The sequence below is a fragment of the Maniola jurtina genome, chromosome 15, assembly GCF_905333055.1.
Source record: "Maniola jurtina chromosome 15, ilManJurt1.1, whole genome shotgun sequence".
NCBI lineage: Eukaryota > Metazoa > Arthropoda > Insecta > Lepidoptera > Nymphalidae > Maniola > Maniola jurtina.
In genome coordinates, this window is record NC_060043.1 from 11,606,016 (window position 1) to 11,622,151 (window position 16,136).

General features: G+C 36.9%; 1 protein-coding gene across 7 annotated transcripts in view; it reads left to right on the plus strand.

Annotated features, from left to right (window-relative positions):
- The window catches only part of LOC123872808 (protein yippee-like), a 137,498-nt gene extending 128,758 nt beyond the window's left edge, over positions 1 to 8,740 (plus strand). For all 7 annotated transcript variants that reach the window (XM_045917355.1, XM_045917354.1, XM_045917349.1 and 4 more), the window contains 3 exons: positions 1,564 to 1,607; positions 3,381 to 3,489; positions 4,556 to 8,740. In XM_045917355.1, coding sequence (XP_045773311.1) covers positions 1,564 to 1,607; positions 3,381 to 3,489; positions 4,556 to 4,645 — 243 coding nt within the window. In that variant the 3' untranslated portion in view covers positions 4,646 to 8,740. The remainder of the gene's footprint in view (positions 1 to 1,563; positions 1,608 to 3,380; positions 3,490 to 4,555) is intronic.
- Positions 8,741 to 16,136: the final 7,396 nt, after the last annotated feature.

The following is a 16,136-nucleotide window of genomic DNA, read 5'->3' on the forward strand; positions in this document are numbered from 1 at the left end:
CGTTAACTTATCCAAGACAATCCGCGATTTTACCCCATCAGGGGTTGAATTTTCAAAAATCCTTTCTTAGCGGATGTCTAAGTCATAATAGCTATCTGAAGCCATTTCAGCCCGGTTCGTCCAGTAGTTTGGTCCAAAGTACTGATAACAGCCAGTCAGTTAGTCAATAAGATTTTCCTTGTATGTGTATAGATTTCACGTAAATTCTTCACATTGACTGACTGACTGGACAGGACAGTACTGGCCCGGAGTTCAGTCCAGTCAAAATTACTTTCACCGAAAAATGTGTAGTCGCTTCGCTTCTGTCGGGCGTCCCGTTCATCAATTTTTTCATTTGACTTCTTTCTTTAAAAAAACATATTTGGAAGCTGTATAATAACAAACCTTTAAAATCACTGAAACTGCATTGCAAGGTACAAAACCATTCAAAGGGTCGATTCGCATTGGCACCGAATCGAATCGAAATTAAATTACCATAAAGTCAATATGCTTGTGTAATTTCAGAATTTTGCTTCGATTCGCTGCCAATGTGATTCGACTCAAAAGGTTGAAACAAATAAGTACTGAGCGTGTCCTGAATCGTGATTCGACAGAAAGCGACCATAATCGTACATTTTATATGCAATCGTAGGTACACAATTATTCTGTCGTAGCGCTCAGATGTGCTGATGCTTGCGAGGGAACTAATCTTTCCAACCGATTCCCAACCAATTCTTTATCAAATGTCTAAACCCTCTCTTAGGGAAGATTTTTTCAATCGTCAAAGAACTTATCTGAAGAATATATTTGACGTATTGACAGATTTCCTATGCAAAAACTGTCAAGCCTCAAATTTATTTCCCATGTGAAAGTTATTTGTCAATTGAAAAATCGGCTCTTAATCTGGTTTCACACGACTTCACTACCGAAAGTTTTTTGTAGGATAAATTTTACCGAGGAAAGAGAGGAATAGAGACGCATTGTTGAGCTTGCTACAGCACAGCAGTGATGACTACGACCGCTCTGCATGCTGCATGCCAAGAGCGTAACGACAAAGAAGAAATCTTAACGAATTCGTAATGGCCCAAAAACGTATCCTACGTCGTGAGTTAAAACTGCATACGAATTTTTGCAGTACAAAAATTTTTTAATGATTCTTTACTTAATGTATATGTAATACGTATTTGGTAAGATTTATCCTGCATAAAAACGTAAGGGGTTTATGCCGTGTGAAAGCGGTCTAAAGTGTGAGAAATTAAGTTTGGAATCATTGAAATAGTGAAATTAATTAATTTGCTTACCTTATTCAAATATTCATTACCTATACTTAAAACTATCAGAAGACGTGGCTTAGGTACGCCACTTGCTCGTTTGCTTCCAACTGAAACCTTTAATTAGCTATATCGCAGTTTCAAAATAATGGCCACACTGGTGCAAAAGTAAATTTCAATGGTTGTCTCGTAAGCAACAAAGTTGTAAAAAGCCTCCATCAGTTTGGCCGCAGTTCGTGATGCTTCTAAATTAACTCATTAACTGCCTCGCTTGTGTTGCAGTATTTTTAAATTGCACTCTGTTATTTTACAGTCGTTCCAAGGCAGCCAGGGGCGCGCGTATCTCTTCAATTCAGTGTGAGTTACATTTACAATTCCTTCTTTACTTTGAGATTCTCTACAGAATTTGCTCGATTTTGACGATCTCGAAATCGAGTAAACGGACGATCGACGTCGTATTTCTTGATGATCGCCACTGTGGATCAATTTTGTGGATCGATAAACCCACGAGTGATGTGAATTTAACCTTGATATTTATCGATCGTTAACATGCGATAGTAGCGATCGATAAAATCGAGGAAACGTGTAAGAAGCTGACAGATCTTATTAACCGTCAAAACAAGGCATATCGATCGACGGTAAAGATCGTCAATAATCGAGTAAATCAGTTGGCAGTTGGCACCATTACATTTCTTTACAATCACTTATTTACATGACGTAATATTTTAAGAGACCAATGCTATTAAGGCTGTTTTATGTTTTATTTGAAAATAGTTCTATCATTTTTTACAATGTTATCTATGTTTGGCAAAAGAAAGCACTACGTTTCTTACTGGTTCTACTCCGCAGTTGTAACTAAATTCATTTGATTATTATTCGCTACCGCGATGCGACTCGATATATTCAGAGCGTAAGGAGAAGTAAGATACTTAAAACTTACTTAGTTTTAACAAGATTTGAAACTGAGTGAATAACTTGAAAGATGAATACAATTTTAGCAAAGAGAGGAAGTGAAATTCTCATGAATTTTGACTGAACAACCCTCTTGCATTTCGTTACCTTTTCGTAAATTCTATACAAGTAATACTAAATTCAAATGTTTGCCTAAAACTTACGTTCTAAATTGTAACACTCAAATCTGATCGTATAGACAGGCTTTAATAGAATAACTTAATTTATTGAAATATACTACAAAAATACGCTTGCGCAAGTCGGTATAACCTATTTGCACAACGCTGAATGTAAAATCAAATGAAATAGGTGGAATTGTCTCAATATCGTAAGTTATTCGTAACTCGACCTATTTCTTCACAACATTGGGTTAGTGTCATGCATATTTCATACATTATGAGCTCGTATTTATGCACTATCCTTGAGCGAACCAATATTCTATTCAGACTTGCGTTGCCGGCATTTTTATTTGCGTGGAATTGTGGAATTTTTACTACGAATGCACTCGTCATTTGAACAGATCCTTGGAGGCATGTTTTTGTGATAGAGAAACGGGGCCTTTACTAATTCGTTGACTCTAAGTTATAACTAAACGGGATCCTCCTTTGATTTTAAGCACGTCTTTGTGTGTTGTCTTCTAAAACATGAAATTTTCAATTAGGGCTGCATTTTCAACTATTCTTTCTATGACTTTCAAAGCTGTTTCTGTTACCTTTAACAGTCCGCGGACGCGACGAGCGCTTGGATAAAAACTTTACTAATTAGATTAAACTTGAATTGCCAGTAGATAGTTACTTATTATATTTTTTTACTTTTAAGAGGTTTTTGTGTCGGGGGTTTTTAAATTTAAATTTTTTTTTTTTACTATTTTGGTAGTCGTCGTCAAGGAGTAGACGTCCACTGCTGGACATAGGTCTCTTGGACTTCCACAAGCCGCGGTTTTGCGCCGCCTGTATCTACTGGTTCCCTGCGATTTGCTTGATGTCGTCTGTCCGCCTAATAGGGGAACGGGAAATTGCGCTTTCAGGTGAAACGTCGAGAATTTGGGATCCCACCGTCTATCGGTTCTTCGTGCTATAAGCCATTTCGGTACGGAACCCTAATTATAAATAAGTATTGTATGTGTTTCCAGCATAGATATATATAAAATACTATTATTTGGATTTCTGTGATTTCCAGTGTAAACGTGGGTTGCGGTCCGGCGGAGGAGCGCGTGCTGCTGACGGGGCTGCACGCCGTGGCGGACATTTACTGCGAGTGTTGCAAGACCATGTTGGGGTGGAAATATGTGAGTACAAGTATCACCAGTGTAACCGTGGTTTGCGGACTTAGGCTACGACCACATCTAACGCTCCGTCTTGCGTACGCAGTTAAAACTGCGCAGGCAAGACCGAGAACTGCGCAGTCCAATCTTTAGCAGCTTTTGGAACTGCGCGGAATACCGTCCAGCCGTCCACACGCACGCACTTAGCTGCGCAAACTGGCTTATGCAGGTAAGCTCTCAGGCAAGACGGAACGTGTAGCCGAAGCTTAGCGCGGGACACGGTAGCATCCACTACACAAATCTAGACATGCACGCCTACGCGACTATAATGCGAATCTGAACCTCATTAGTTGGTGCATTATTGCTGATCACTCGGATTGGGTGTTTGGTAATTGTACGCCCGCAAGGATGTTCGTGAAAAGAGGTGATTGCTATTTGCCAAGTTCTGGGGGGCAACATAATTTAATAAAAACTGATACAAACATTTAGAATTTAGGTTTTTGAAAATGTGGGAACTCCTTGATTTTCCGACAATTTAAAGCGTATGTTCTCTCCAGGATGCAAGCTATCTCTGTTTTTATCTGTTATCTGTGATTTTGGCTGAAATCGGTTAAACAAATGGGATTTGAAAATCCCACGGAAACTCTGATTTTCCGGGATAAAAAGTTGCCTATTTCCTTCCGTCCCTGGTTTGCAAGCTTCTTTGTACCCGCGTCAAAGTCGGTTAAACAGATGGGCCGTGAAAAGTCAGCAGACAGAAAGACAAACTTTCGCATTTATAAAAATAGCATGGATGGTATTCTTCTTGTGGCTTTCCACTATTGAAGGCTAGATATTATCTCGTCATATAATTCCCTGTCTTTCGCCAAACGGGAAAGTTATGCAACGGGCTAGTCCAGTCTGTTCTCGGATGTACCTAAGCCAAGACTTTCTTCTCATACCGACGACGCGCGACGCTTCTCTTACCCTCAATTGTTCCCATCATGAAGGTTTGAAGGAGACGGCCATGACCATGTCTGAGAACATGGCCCAGATAACTGAGCTTTCCGCGTTTGATGGACGGTATTAATTGATTTTGTTTCGTTTCCAGGAGTACGCATTCGAGTCGAGTCAGAAATACAAAGAGGGCAAGTTCATAATCGAGCTCGCTCACATGGTGAAAGAGAACGGGTGGGACTGAGCGCCGTGCGCTGTGCTCGGACTATAGTGCTGTGACATGCCCGGCCCAGGCCTCGCGTCAATTAGCCCGCGCGGCATGTGAGCCGACCGCGGGCATGAGGGCGCCACGCCGCCGCGAGCCCTCGTGATGACGTCACGGGCGAGGACCACTCGCCGCCTGATGTAGCACGCGATATTACCCCTATTCAAATGCTCACAGGCTAGGTTTGCGCCTGCTAACTTCACTCACAAAGCTTCGTTGTTACTTGAGTGAAGTTAGCGGGAGTAGTGGCGTGCACGTGATTCGGAGCTTGGATACGCAAAGTTAGGTTAATTAATTATATTTACTGACTGGCATGATGAAAAATGAGCATTGAACTCAACTATCCAGAACAATGAAAGGGTCAATAAAGTTGTGATAAAGTGATTTTCACTTTTTTATTTTACAATAAATTAATAAACCATTTTGTTTAATTTAAATCAACTTTAATTCAAATCGCTGTAAACATTTGACTGATTTGAAAAGTTATGGTGGCCCTTATTTTGTTTTGAGTAGTATATTTCAACTTGGGTAAGCAGTGCTTTTTTGGCTCTATCACCTGCACGCCACTGATTATGGAAAATCTTATGTCAAGCCGTGCCTGTTAGCACTTGAATAGGGTAATAATATGAGTCGCACGAATCGGCCGACTTCGAAAAAGAGATTATTTTTGTCATAAAAAAATGTTATGGGGATATCGACGGCGACCGATTCGGGCGCTTAGTATGTTGATGTGTGGGGTTGGATACGAAGGAGTAAAGACTATTGTTTGCGGAATTGACCGATTGTCATTAGGCTTCAGCGCTTGAGCACCGCCAGTGGTTACATATACATAAGTAATCGATCTCAGCCGCCCAGCGTTGGGCAGTGGGCTTACAATTTATACTAATTTTAGTTTGTATTTCAAAACGATTTTAGTTCCGTCGCTAATGCGCGGGCCCTTAACACCTTGTCCACAAGGAGCGAATACGCCGCGAATCGTTTCGCGCGAATTTATACGCGTAATGGCAAGATACTGGACGCCAATACATCGGGTCCACAAGCATCGCGCGAATTTAACATACGCGCGTATGCTGCGTTTAGTACGCTATTCTCGAGTTGTTCGCGCGAGGCAAGATTTACGCGCGAAACGATTCGCGGCGAATTCGCCCGTTTGGAGAAGGTCTAAGTTGTATTAGGTTATTTTACACATAATCGCTGTATTGAGAGAACACTAATTCTTTCTCTTGTCCCCTTAACCTGTGATAAGTATGTTAGTGTAGTTTTGAATTTCTTGAACGATTTTTTCTCAAAGAGTTGCTCAGAGATGACAGATGTATGTTCCTAATGATTTCAGCTGTACAAGATTGCTTTTATTTTGTTCTTCGAGGAAACTAGTCGAAACAGAATGTTCGCGGTTAAAACCCGTATTTGATTTGCGCCAGATTATTATGATTTATAATTTTTAGTTAGGACATATTGTATTGATTTGAAAAATTTCTGTGTATAGTTCTTGCATTTCAAGAGTGCGCGTGGCTTACGCTTTTGTTTAAGTCGTATCGATATAAGTAATGTAAATGTGTGTGTTTGCGAGCACTTGCTCGCGATTGGTCGGACAGCTACGCACACTTACGCAATGTCCATGTAAACGACGTAACCACAAGTAAAGCTCACTCACACACACTTATGAATTGCAAGAACTATAGAAGAATATGATTTCTTTTGGAGGAATACTTATGGAGCTTAAAGTTAATTAATTGATCTTTTTGTTTAGTTTTTGATTTAACCATCTGTATTTATGATTTTCTTTTGGAAGAATACTTATGGAGTTTAAAGTTAATTTGATGTTTTTGTTTACGTGATAGTCGGTATAATATGGAGAGGTCGATGCGAGATCAATTTTTATATAGACGAAGGATTAGGAGCGACGAGTTTTATTATTCATTTATTGTTTCCATTATAATGTAATAATATTTAATTAGTAGAGACATTTAACCCCGTATATTTTATCTTAATATGCATATGGTACTTCATTTAATTAATAATAATGATGTTATCTGTGTAAGAAAATGCATGAGCTTCGATTATTATCAATGACTGTGTATCGATAACGATATGTCGACGTTGGAGATTCCTACATCCCTATAATTACGAAACTTGCGAAGGCGATTACAAAATATAATTGTATTTGATTTGTAGGGTACTTTATAGGTACCTACGGATTGTTGTGTCGCTATTGCAAGTCGAATTACATTACAAGTTTAGCGTGGCCACACTATCCGATATGAGCTCGAAAAAATATGAAATACTTCTTGAAACTATCTAGTCGGACATACTCCGACAAACAAGTGAGTGAAGCCGTCATGTATGACGGCTTCGCTCACTTGTTGAACCCGACAGGAAATAGACATCGACCTTTAGAAAGAGATAGCGGTTACGTAGAGCGTTGTCTCTGTCGTTGAGATTGACAACAAAACGTCACATAGGTATGAGTGACAGAGACAAAGCTCTACTAAGCCGAAATCTCACTCTAAAGGTCGATGCACAATATTTCTTTCTGGCTACTGTACATATATCTATGTATTTATGATAAATATTAATCTTAACCGCTAAAGTTTTGACAAGTGTCATTTTTATTTATCGATATAAAAATGATAAAGATGACTAGTATAGTAAAAAATGGACAAAACTATTGACGGCGACATTGTGGCCAGTTTATCGATAATTTTTAACATTTAAAAACTATCGATAATTCATCTATTCAGCCGCCAAAACTAGTACACTTCATGTACTTAAGAGGCCCTTTTGAGCAGATCGGATAGTGTGATAACACTAAAACGTTTTAAATATAATGACGTCCGATAAAAATAGAAATTAAATTTACATACATTTCAACCCGACTGCGCGTTGAAGGGGCTTACAGAAAGGTGTAACTGACTGTATTTAATCGTAATTATATTATGGGAAAATGTACTTTAATAAGCATCGAATTTGGGAACATAGGTGTTTAGCGGCTGTCATAATGACAGTGTGACATAATGTGACATACGAGTATGTAGGTAAATGGATGTGAATGTGTAATATAAAGTGAAGGGAATATTTGCTTGTGCTGTAGTGCTGTCATTAGTCATTGTAACTGTACCCCATCCACTGAAAGAAGTTAGAATAGGGCTTTCTCTGTTACGTAATCCCATACAAATGATGGAAGCAAAAATCTCATCACGAACAATCACAAATGAACTGCTTTCTAATTGAATTTCGAATGTTTTTTGGAAACATGTATGTGATTGGTTGGCCTTTGAGATTTTTGTTTCTATCATTTGTATGGGATTATATAACAGAGAGAGCGCTGTACTGACTCATTTCTGCTAATGGGGTACATAACTTCACGAGGTGTCATGATCGTTAGTTGTATCTGTCATACAATACAATCCGTAAAGAATTATACATAGTACACAGTAGCTCAATGCATTCAGTGAAAATGTATTCAGACCATTCCACAAGGGATGTTGCCAACTAATCAAATCAACAAATTTTTATCTAACGTCAAATCGGAGCTTGAAATTAATAGTGAAAAGAGACATCATAAAGTTTGATGTAATTCTTAAACGGTTAATTGATGACGGCATTCCGAACCAGTGGTAAACTATTTTGACGATTTAAAAGTACTTTTAAAAGTCTATTTGAATAAAAATCTATTCTATTCTAATCTATACTTTAAATCTAAGACAGGACATGGATTAATTTTTTTTAAGACCCTATTAAACAATAAAAAATAATTTATTTTTTACGTAGGCAACATTCCTGGTGCGCTGGTTGCCAACTTTTGTCGGGTTTTGGAAAACCGGGTCCCTGATTGAACCGCTTTCAAACCTGTGTGAATTTGCGTTGTAAATCGTGTTGGTAAAAATATCGTATCAAAGTCTCGTCAGTGCTGCAGATAGAAAAAATAAATTAGAATTCGAATCTTGTCAAAAGTTGGGGCATTATTGGTGTTAACGAATAACACAGATTTATACCTAAACACAGATCTCTGTCTTATTTGTAGAATACAATATAAATAAATTCACAAATGGCAGCGTTAGTCGGGTTTAAAAGGAAACGCGCGAAAAATCTGTATTGAGTTAATTCAAATTTGAAGAAGGACTTGGGACATCCAGAAAAATCTGGGATATTTGGCAATCCCTGGACAACTTGTGACATATTATAAACGATTTGAATAGAAAGTGACTTTATTCATTCACTTATAATAATCGCGATCTTCCCTAATACTATTATTATGACACATTTTATACTATTTGCGAAATACTATGATATGGATGACATTTCTAAGTTAAGGGGCATGAGACGGGCCTGCCCGCGAAATTCAAATTTAATTTGCTTTTCGCATTTTTTAAACTAATACGACAACGTAGGCTTATGGCATTTTCAATTGCGACAATGGCAGTATCATCCTCACAGGTTTATATAAAAATCTTTACTTGAAAGGGTCCAGTTTAAAAAATTAGCTGTAGTATCGACTAATTCTGACACATTAGTCGATACTAGAACTAATTTCTAGTTTAAAAAATGCAAAAAACCAAATTAAATTTGAATTTCGCGGGCAGGCCCGTCGCTTCCACCTTAACCGTCAGTACTAGTGATTTGCTCTAACCAAATCCAGTCGATATTTTTTTTATATCGAGAAAGCCTATGAAGTCGACCGTTAAGTTTTCTGAACGATGTACAATGGTATGGAACCCTTCGTGTGCGAGTCCGACTCGCACTTGACCCATTTTTTTAACTATTAGCTAATGAGATTTTTGTACTTATATTAGGTTTATTGTATTTTTGTAATGATGATATTATAACTATTATTTTATAACCCATTATTTTCGCTTGAAAGTAGTCTGGGTGAAATGGAAAATTGGGAACTGCCAATCATATCATAGTATCTCGAATATAGCAAACAGCATTAAAACATAGCTTCTCTTAAATACAGAATTAACTCAATACAAGACATAAGGTGTATTAAAAAGCCATGCTGCCGTCCGATGACTAGAAACGGTCTGTCTTAAGGGCGCATTTACATTACATTAAGTCGATGGCCGAATTTGTCATCCGATGTTTAACGGTTCAATGCACGTTAAACATCGGTCGACGAATTCGGCCAACCGACCTTATGCAAATGCGTCCTCACTCTTAATTATTATACTCTTTCTTTTTGACCAAAATACTGATAGATATGGTAGAATATTGACATGTCATAATCATTACAAGTTGACCTATCCTTCTAATATTATAAATGCGAAAGTGTTTTGGTTTGTCCTTCAATCAGGCTGCGACGGAGCAACGGATTGACGTCATTTTTTGCACGAATCGGTATACATAGGTAGTTAACAGGGCTCTCTCCGTCACTTACTCCATACAATCGTAGTTCCCATTTCATTTGAATATTAAGCAACCAAAGTCCATGAAGTTTTGCAGACATATTCTAGAAACTATTATCTGTGCCTGTGGTGTTTTAGATTTTCTTTTTAAATATGTATGTAGTTTTAAAATTACAGGGGCTCAAAGATTTGTATGAATTTTTAAGACCGCGTAACTTTGAACCGAATATTTTAACGGAAATCTGGAAAACCACAGGCATAGATATTAGTTTCTAAAATATATCTGCAAAATTTTATGGACTTTGGTTGCTTAATGTTCAAATGAAATTGGAACTACGTTTGTATGGAGTGAGTGACGGAGAGACCCCTCTTAAAGGCCTGGAGAGTGACATACTTACGCTACTTTTTATCACGAAAAATGGAAGAGTATGCAACGGGATTTTTACAAAACCTAAGCATCTTCTAGGTATATGAAATAAAATATTGAATTTTGAATATTGTACAGTTGGCGGACGGCAGAATGAGATTGAAATTTTTGTCATCACCTATTTTTTTTAGTGTTAAAACTTGTATTTAGAATGAAATTTATAAGGCGGAGTTTAGTATTTTTTTTTAAATTAAATTAATTATAACTAAATAGTTTTTGTGCAACCTTCAGTAACAGCAACTTTTTGAAATTTTGTGTCGTTTACTGCAACGGAGGGTGTAGGTTCGATTTCCCGCCATGCCTGTTAATATTAGCAACACATTTCGCCTTATGAATTTCACCATTGCCGTTTTATCAGAGCGTTTAAACTGCCATTAGAATATACACATGTATTATACAAAGTAATTTAAATAAAAGAGTCAACATAAGTAACGCTCGTTTGTCGATAATATAATAATAATGGTCAATGTTTATTTTTACAGTAAATAATGTAAAATTAATGCAATAGTTGTACTCCGTATGTTATGTTGTTTTCTATTTGGCAACACGCCTATCCATCTCTGTTTATTGACATTAAAAGCTGTCAATATACTGTCAAAACTAACCGTGAATTTATGCTATATTCGCCCTCGCCACTGACAGCGTATCACTCGCTTATAACTCAGACTTAAGACACTGTTAAAACGAGATAGCTTTATACCGCTGGCATAACTCTGTCTCGTTTTAAATATCTTAAGTCTAAGCAAAGTCAAAGTGAGCTCTATAGATTTCAACGTAAGACAAGACTGAAAACAAATGTGTAAACAGATGTTTCTAGTATTATCTCGCCCCTCGCGCGAATATAGAAATGCACCCTAAAGGATAATGACATATTTTATTGGTAAAAAAATGTGATGATTTGCAAGTCCTCTTTAATCTATATTATAGACTTTATCTTTATAGCTTCGCAAATAAATAGATTGGAATCGGAAAGCAAATATTGATATTGATGCAGTGGAGATGGGATAGCGCTTATCAAACTGTCATCTTGAAAATAATATAATGGACGGAGATGGATACATAAAGCGAGTTACTCGACTGAGAAAAACGACTTTTCACGGGCAAGTGCACTTTCTCGGTGGAGCACTTGCTGTGTGTAAATCAGGCATAACAAATAGTTTGAGACAGTTATCTAATTTATTGGGACAAAAGACGTATTTGTGATGACATGTACTATAGGAATAATCTATAAGACGTTGATGACAATTTGGGTATAACAACTAAATCGGAAGTAAATAAAGTACTAGAAAAGTAAAGTCAGGCCCACTAAGGCTGAGATCTATAGAGCGTACTTTGACTTTGCTCAGACTTAAGTTTCAGTTAAAACGAGACAGATTTATGCCAGTGATATAACGCTGTCTCGTTTTAACAGTGTCTTAAGAGGGCTCTCTCCGTCACTCGTTTCCACTCGTTTCATACAATCGTAGTTCCAATTTCATTTCAATATTAAGCAACCTAAGTCCATGAAATTTTGCAGACATATTCTAGAAACTAATATCTATGTCTGTGGTTTTCCAGATTTCTGTTAAAATATTCGGTTTCAAAGTTACGCGGTCTTAAAAATTTCATACAAATCTTTGAGCCCCTGCAATTTTAAAACTACATATTTTTAGAAAAATCTAAAACACCACAGACACAGATATTAGTTTTTAGAATATGTCTGCAAAATTTCATGGACTTTGGTTGCTTAGTATTCAAATGAAATTGGAACTACGATTGTATGAAACGAGTGACGGAGAGAGCCCTGTTAAGTCTAAGCTAAGTATTTAATGTAACTAATCTCAGCCTTAGGCCTAATTGTAGAAGGACACTAAGCCTGAAAAGGAGATCTATACATTGCACTTTGGCTTTGTTCAGACTTAAGATATTAAAAACGAGGCAGCGTTATAAAGCTGTCTCGCTTTAATTCTGAATAAAGATTTGTCTTTAGTCTTTACTCAGAATTAAAGCGAGATTACTTTGGTGTGCTCTCCAAAACTCAGCCTCAGTGCGTTTGTTCATTATGACATTTTCACACGCAGTTGAAGTGGTAATTCTACAAGTATGTAGTAAAATAGCCGCGAAGAGAACCTAGCCTAACAGAACGAATTTAAACTCTATGTAGATCTGTAACGCCCGAATTGACACCGTTTCTTAGACCTATAAGAGAAAAAAAATGTTGTAAAATATGCTCTTTTTCATTGACAACGGACCTAAGACTAAACTGAACTAAAAACCAAAACTAAGGCTGTCTATAGAGCGTACTTTGTCTTTGCTCAGACTTTACTTAGAGTTAGAACGAGGTAGACTTATGCGAGAGACATAAATCTGTCTCGTTTTAACTGTGTTTAAGTCCGGGCAAAGTCAAAGTACTTACGATTTATAGATTTCAGCTTAAATATGTGAAGCACTGTTTTTCTTAAAAGTACAATACTGAGGCTTAGTTTGGCTTTAATCATGTTACCTTCACCTATGCAAAAAGCTAGTCAACGAATCGTCCAAGAGTTTTATACACATCCAAATCACCCCTCCTAGTAAGAGTACCGACATATAAAAATTTCATACGTCGATGAACATTAAATTAAATTAAACTTATGAGTGACATAGAAAGTAGGTAGTTGTAGGCCCGGATTTCTGGCAAGTCAATATCAGTTTGTAAACAGGTATGGTTTTCTATTTCATGAAGTCCGTCAGTTTTTGTTGTAGTAGAGAGTGTACCGATAAGCGTAAACGCATTTGTCGCGATCGAGACTGAGTGCCAGGCACACCATAGCAATGCGTACTCACAAAAACAAAGCTAAACAGTATTCGTGAAATAGGACATCTCTATGAATGTTTTTAATATGGTTTAAACGATTCGATGACAAGCTCTTGGACTATCATGTATTATTCCCGAGCTGTTTGACACCATTGATATCGTCACCTGTGCTTTTCCCTGCATCTTATATTGAAAAGCGCTCGTTGAATCGAATAATTAACGAAAGCGTTATAAATTGTGTGAGTTGTAACGTTATTTTTGTAACGTTACCCGTTTATTACTCGAATTATACCGATATCGATTTCAATCCGGTACGGTTCCTTCGAAACCTAGTCTTGTTAAAAGTTAAAATGATATTCATTTTACTCTGATTTCAATTTGTTTGGAATCGAAACCGTACTGAAATGGGGTCGTATAAGGCGAGTCTATACTCTATCCATGGAAATAAGTTAGTTAAGCGCTGTGTCTGTCACATAATCCCATATAAATGACATAGCCAAAAATCTCACAAACGAAACTGTGTTTGCGAATCGAATTTCGAATGTTTTTGTAAACATGTTTGTGATTGGTTGGTGTCTCAAAATGGTTCACGCCCACTGAGATTTTTGGCTCTATCATTTGTTTTGGATTACGTGATAGAGAAAGCGCTCTACTAACTTCTTTGCATAGACAGAGTGTAAAATAGCATTTCGAATATGCTTTTTAGACGCTAAACAAAACTGTTGGTGTTCAATAAATAATGGTATATGTATTTTGTGATAACTGAGATCAGATACGTCTTTTTGAAAATAATCATAAGGTTATAAGGTAAACGCGTTGCAATTTGCAAGTTCACAATATTGTCTGTTTTTGTGTAATCGTATTATCTGTTAACATAGGGTTAAAAATGTTAAGTGTGTACACGTGCACAATGTTCTATGAAAATCGGCGAATAAATCTGATCGCACATTGCAGCATGTGCAGTTAATATACTAATCATCAATCGCCTAACAGATGGCGTCAGTTCTGGAGTTGAGAGTATCTGTATGTGCAATGGAGTAGATGTGTTTGACATGTGCACTTTCTTAAAGCGTTAGAAGCAAAATTTGACTGACGAACAATAGCGTACAGTACAGAATTCTCCGCAGTCGCACCTCTCTTAGTAGTACTAGTTTGACATTTGGAAATACGAACGAAATCAGCCACTGCACAGTTTCAAGATTGGAGTTCTTCATACCATAGTGCCATATGTTCGCGTCATCGAAATGTATCGACATCAGGACGGTATATATTTATTCGTACTTAAGTACAGACTTAATTTGCTTTTTAAGTACGGTTAAATGCATTGATTGAGGAGTGTACTGTAGTGCTGTAATGTGCGATCAGCATATAATACACTGTCCATGGTCCGTGTTAAAAGAAATTCATGTAAAAATAAATTTGAAAATACCAAAAAAATACAGATGCTATAATAGTAAATAGAATAGGACGTTTAGCGGTAATTGGGCTGTCAAACCTATTTGGCGGATAGATCTCTGGTACAATTTTGTGGTGTTCATTCTTCATGCAATTAACGCATCAGAAACGTGTCGATATACATTTATTATGATAGAAACACATTTGCAAGATGCCACTCAACAGCACGCTCCGCTTCTAATGTTGAGTCAAATAACTCTTTCTGGACATAGAAAGATACTACGACTTCAATTGATTCAGCATGCGTGGCATGGAGTGGATTGACGTAGCGTATTACAAATATGTTTAGAGCATAATAATTTTCATGAACATTATGCAATACTAATCGAACTCATTGAGATTGTCACAGTAGTTTATAATTAACACTCTTAGACCTAATGTATCTGTCTTTGCCGTTCGACCCGACACAAAAAATATATCATGGTGACGTATAAAGTGAGAAATTTAAAAAAAGAAGCTAGATTTCTGTGAGTAAAGTATTTTTCTACTCGATCGTTTAGGGATGCTATTAGATATTTTTGGACCATTGTTAAGATTGCGATCAGTATTGGAGGTATAAAAGAAAATAAATGTTAGTTTTCGCGGATGTTCGCCGAATTCGGTTGTTGTTGTCGAGTTTAGAAATAAATATGCGCTTAACGACTTGTGTAAATTGTGACATGCACCCAATTTATTAACGTCTTGGTATTTTTAAGGGCTCAATTACTAAAACACAAAGACTATGACTTTCATTTAGGATTAGACGCACATGTTCGAATGCCATAGATTCGTAAATTATGTTGTACACAATTAATGTAACCAGTGCAGTAAAAGTACAAGAATAATTTAGAAATAACTACTGATTTATATGTTAAAGGTTTTTATCTGTAAACATGGTCAACAATATATGTAATAATAAATGTTTGCACACATGCAGCGTTAATCAGAGTTGACGTTATTTTTAAATAACGTTATCTCATTTGACGTTACATTTGGAAAATTTCGATGTAATACCGTTATAGCATTTAACATAACTTGGCAATTTTATACCGGTATATAGTAAAAAAGTAATAGGAGAGCAAAAAGTATGGAATAGTGTGAAGAGTAAATTATTGTCTCTTAGAAATACCAATTCACCCCAGTCTTGGAGTGTTAACTGATGGCCAAGATGTCGGTAAAGGGTCAGCGCACACCGAGCGTAAAACTGTTCGAACATTGTCGTATAGTTTTCTGGCGGATAATCTAATTTTTATCCTGTTGATTTTTTTAAATCAGTAATCAATAAGAATTTCAAAAATCTATTACATTCATACCATTAGAACCTCCTGGATTATATAAGGATGATTATAATGATTACAATATTAACAGTTTTCTTACGAGAAAAGTTCGCGAACATGTTCGAGCAGTATTGCGCGTTTGTGGCATCAAGGCGATGCACTGTAACGTCGTTTAAGGCTAGTGCTAATTCTCCAGTTAGTGTAAGTCCAC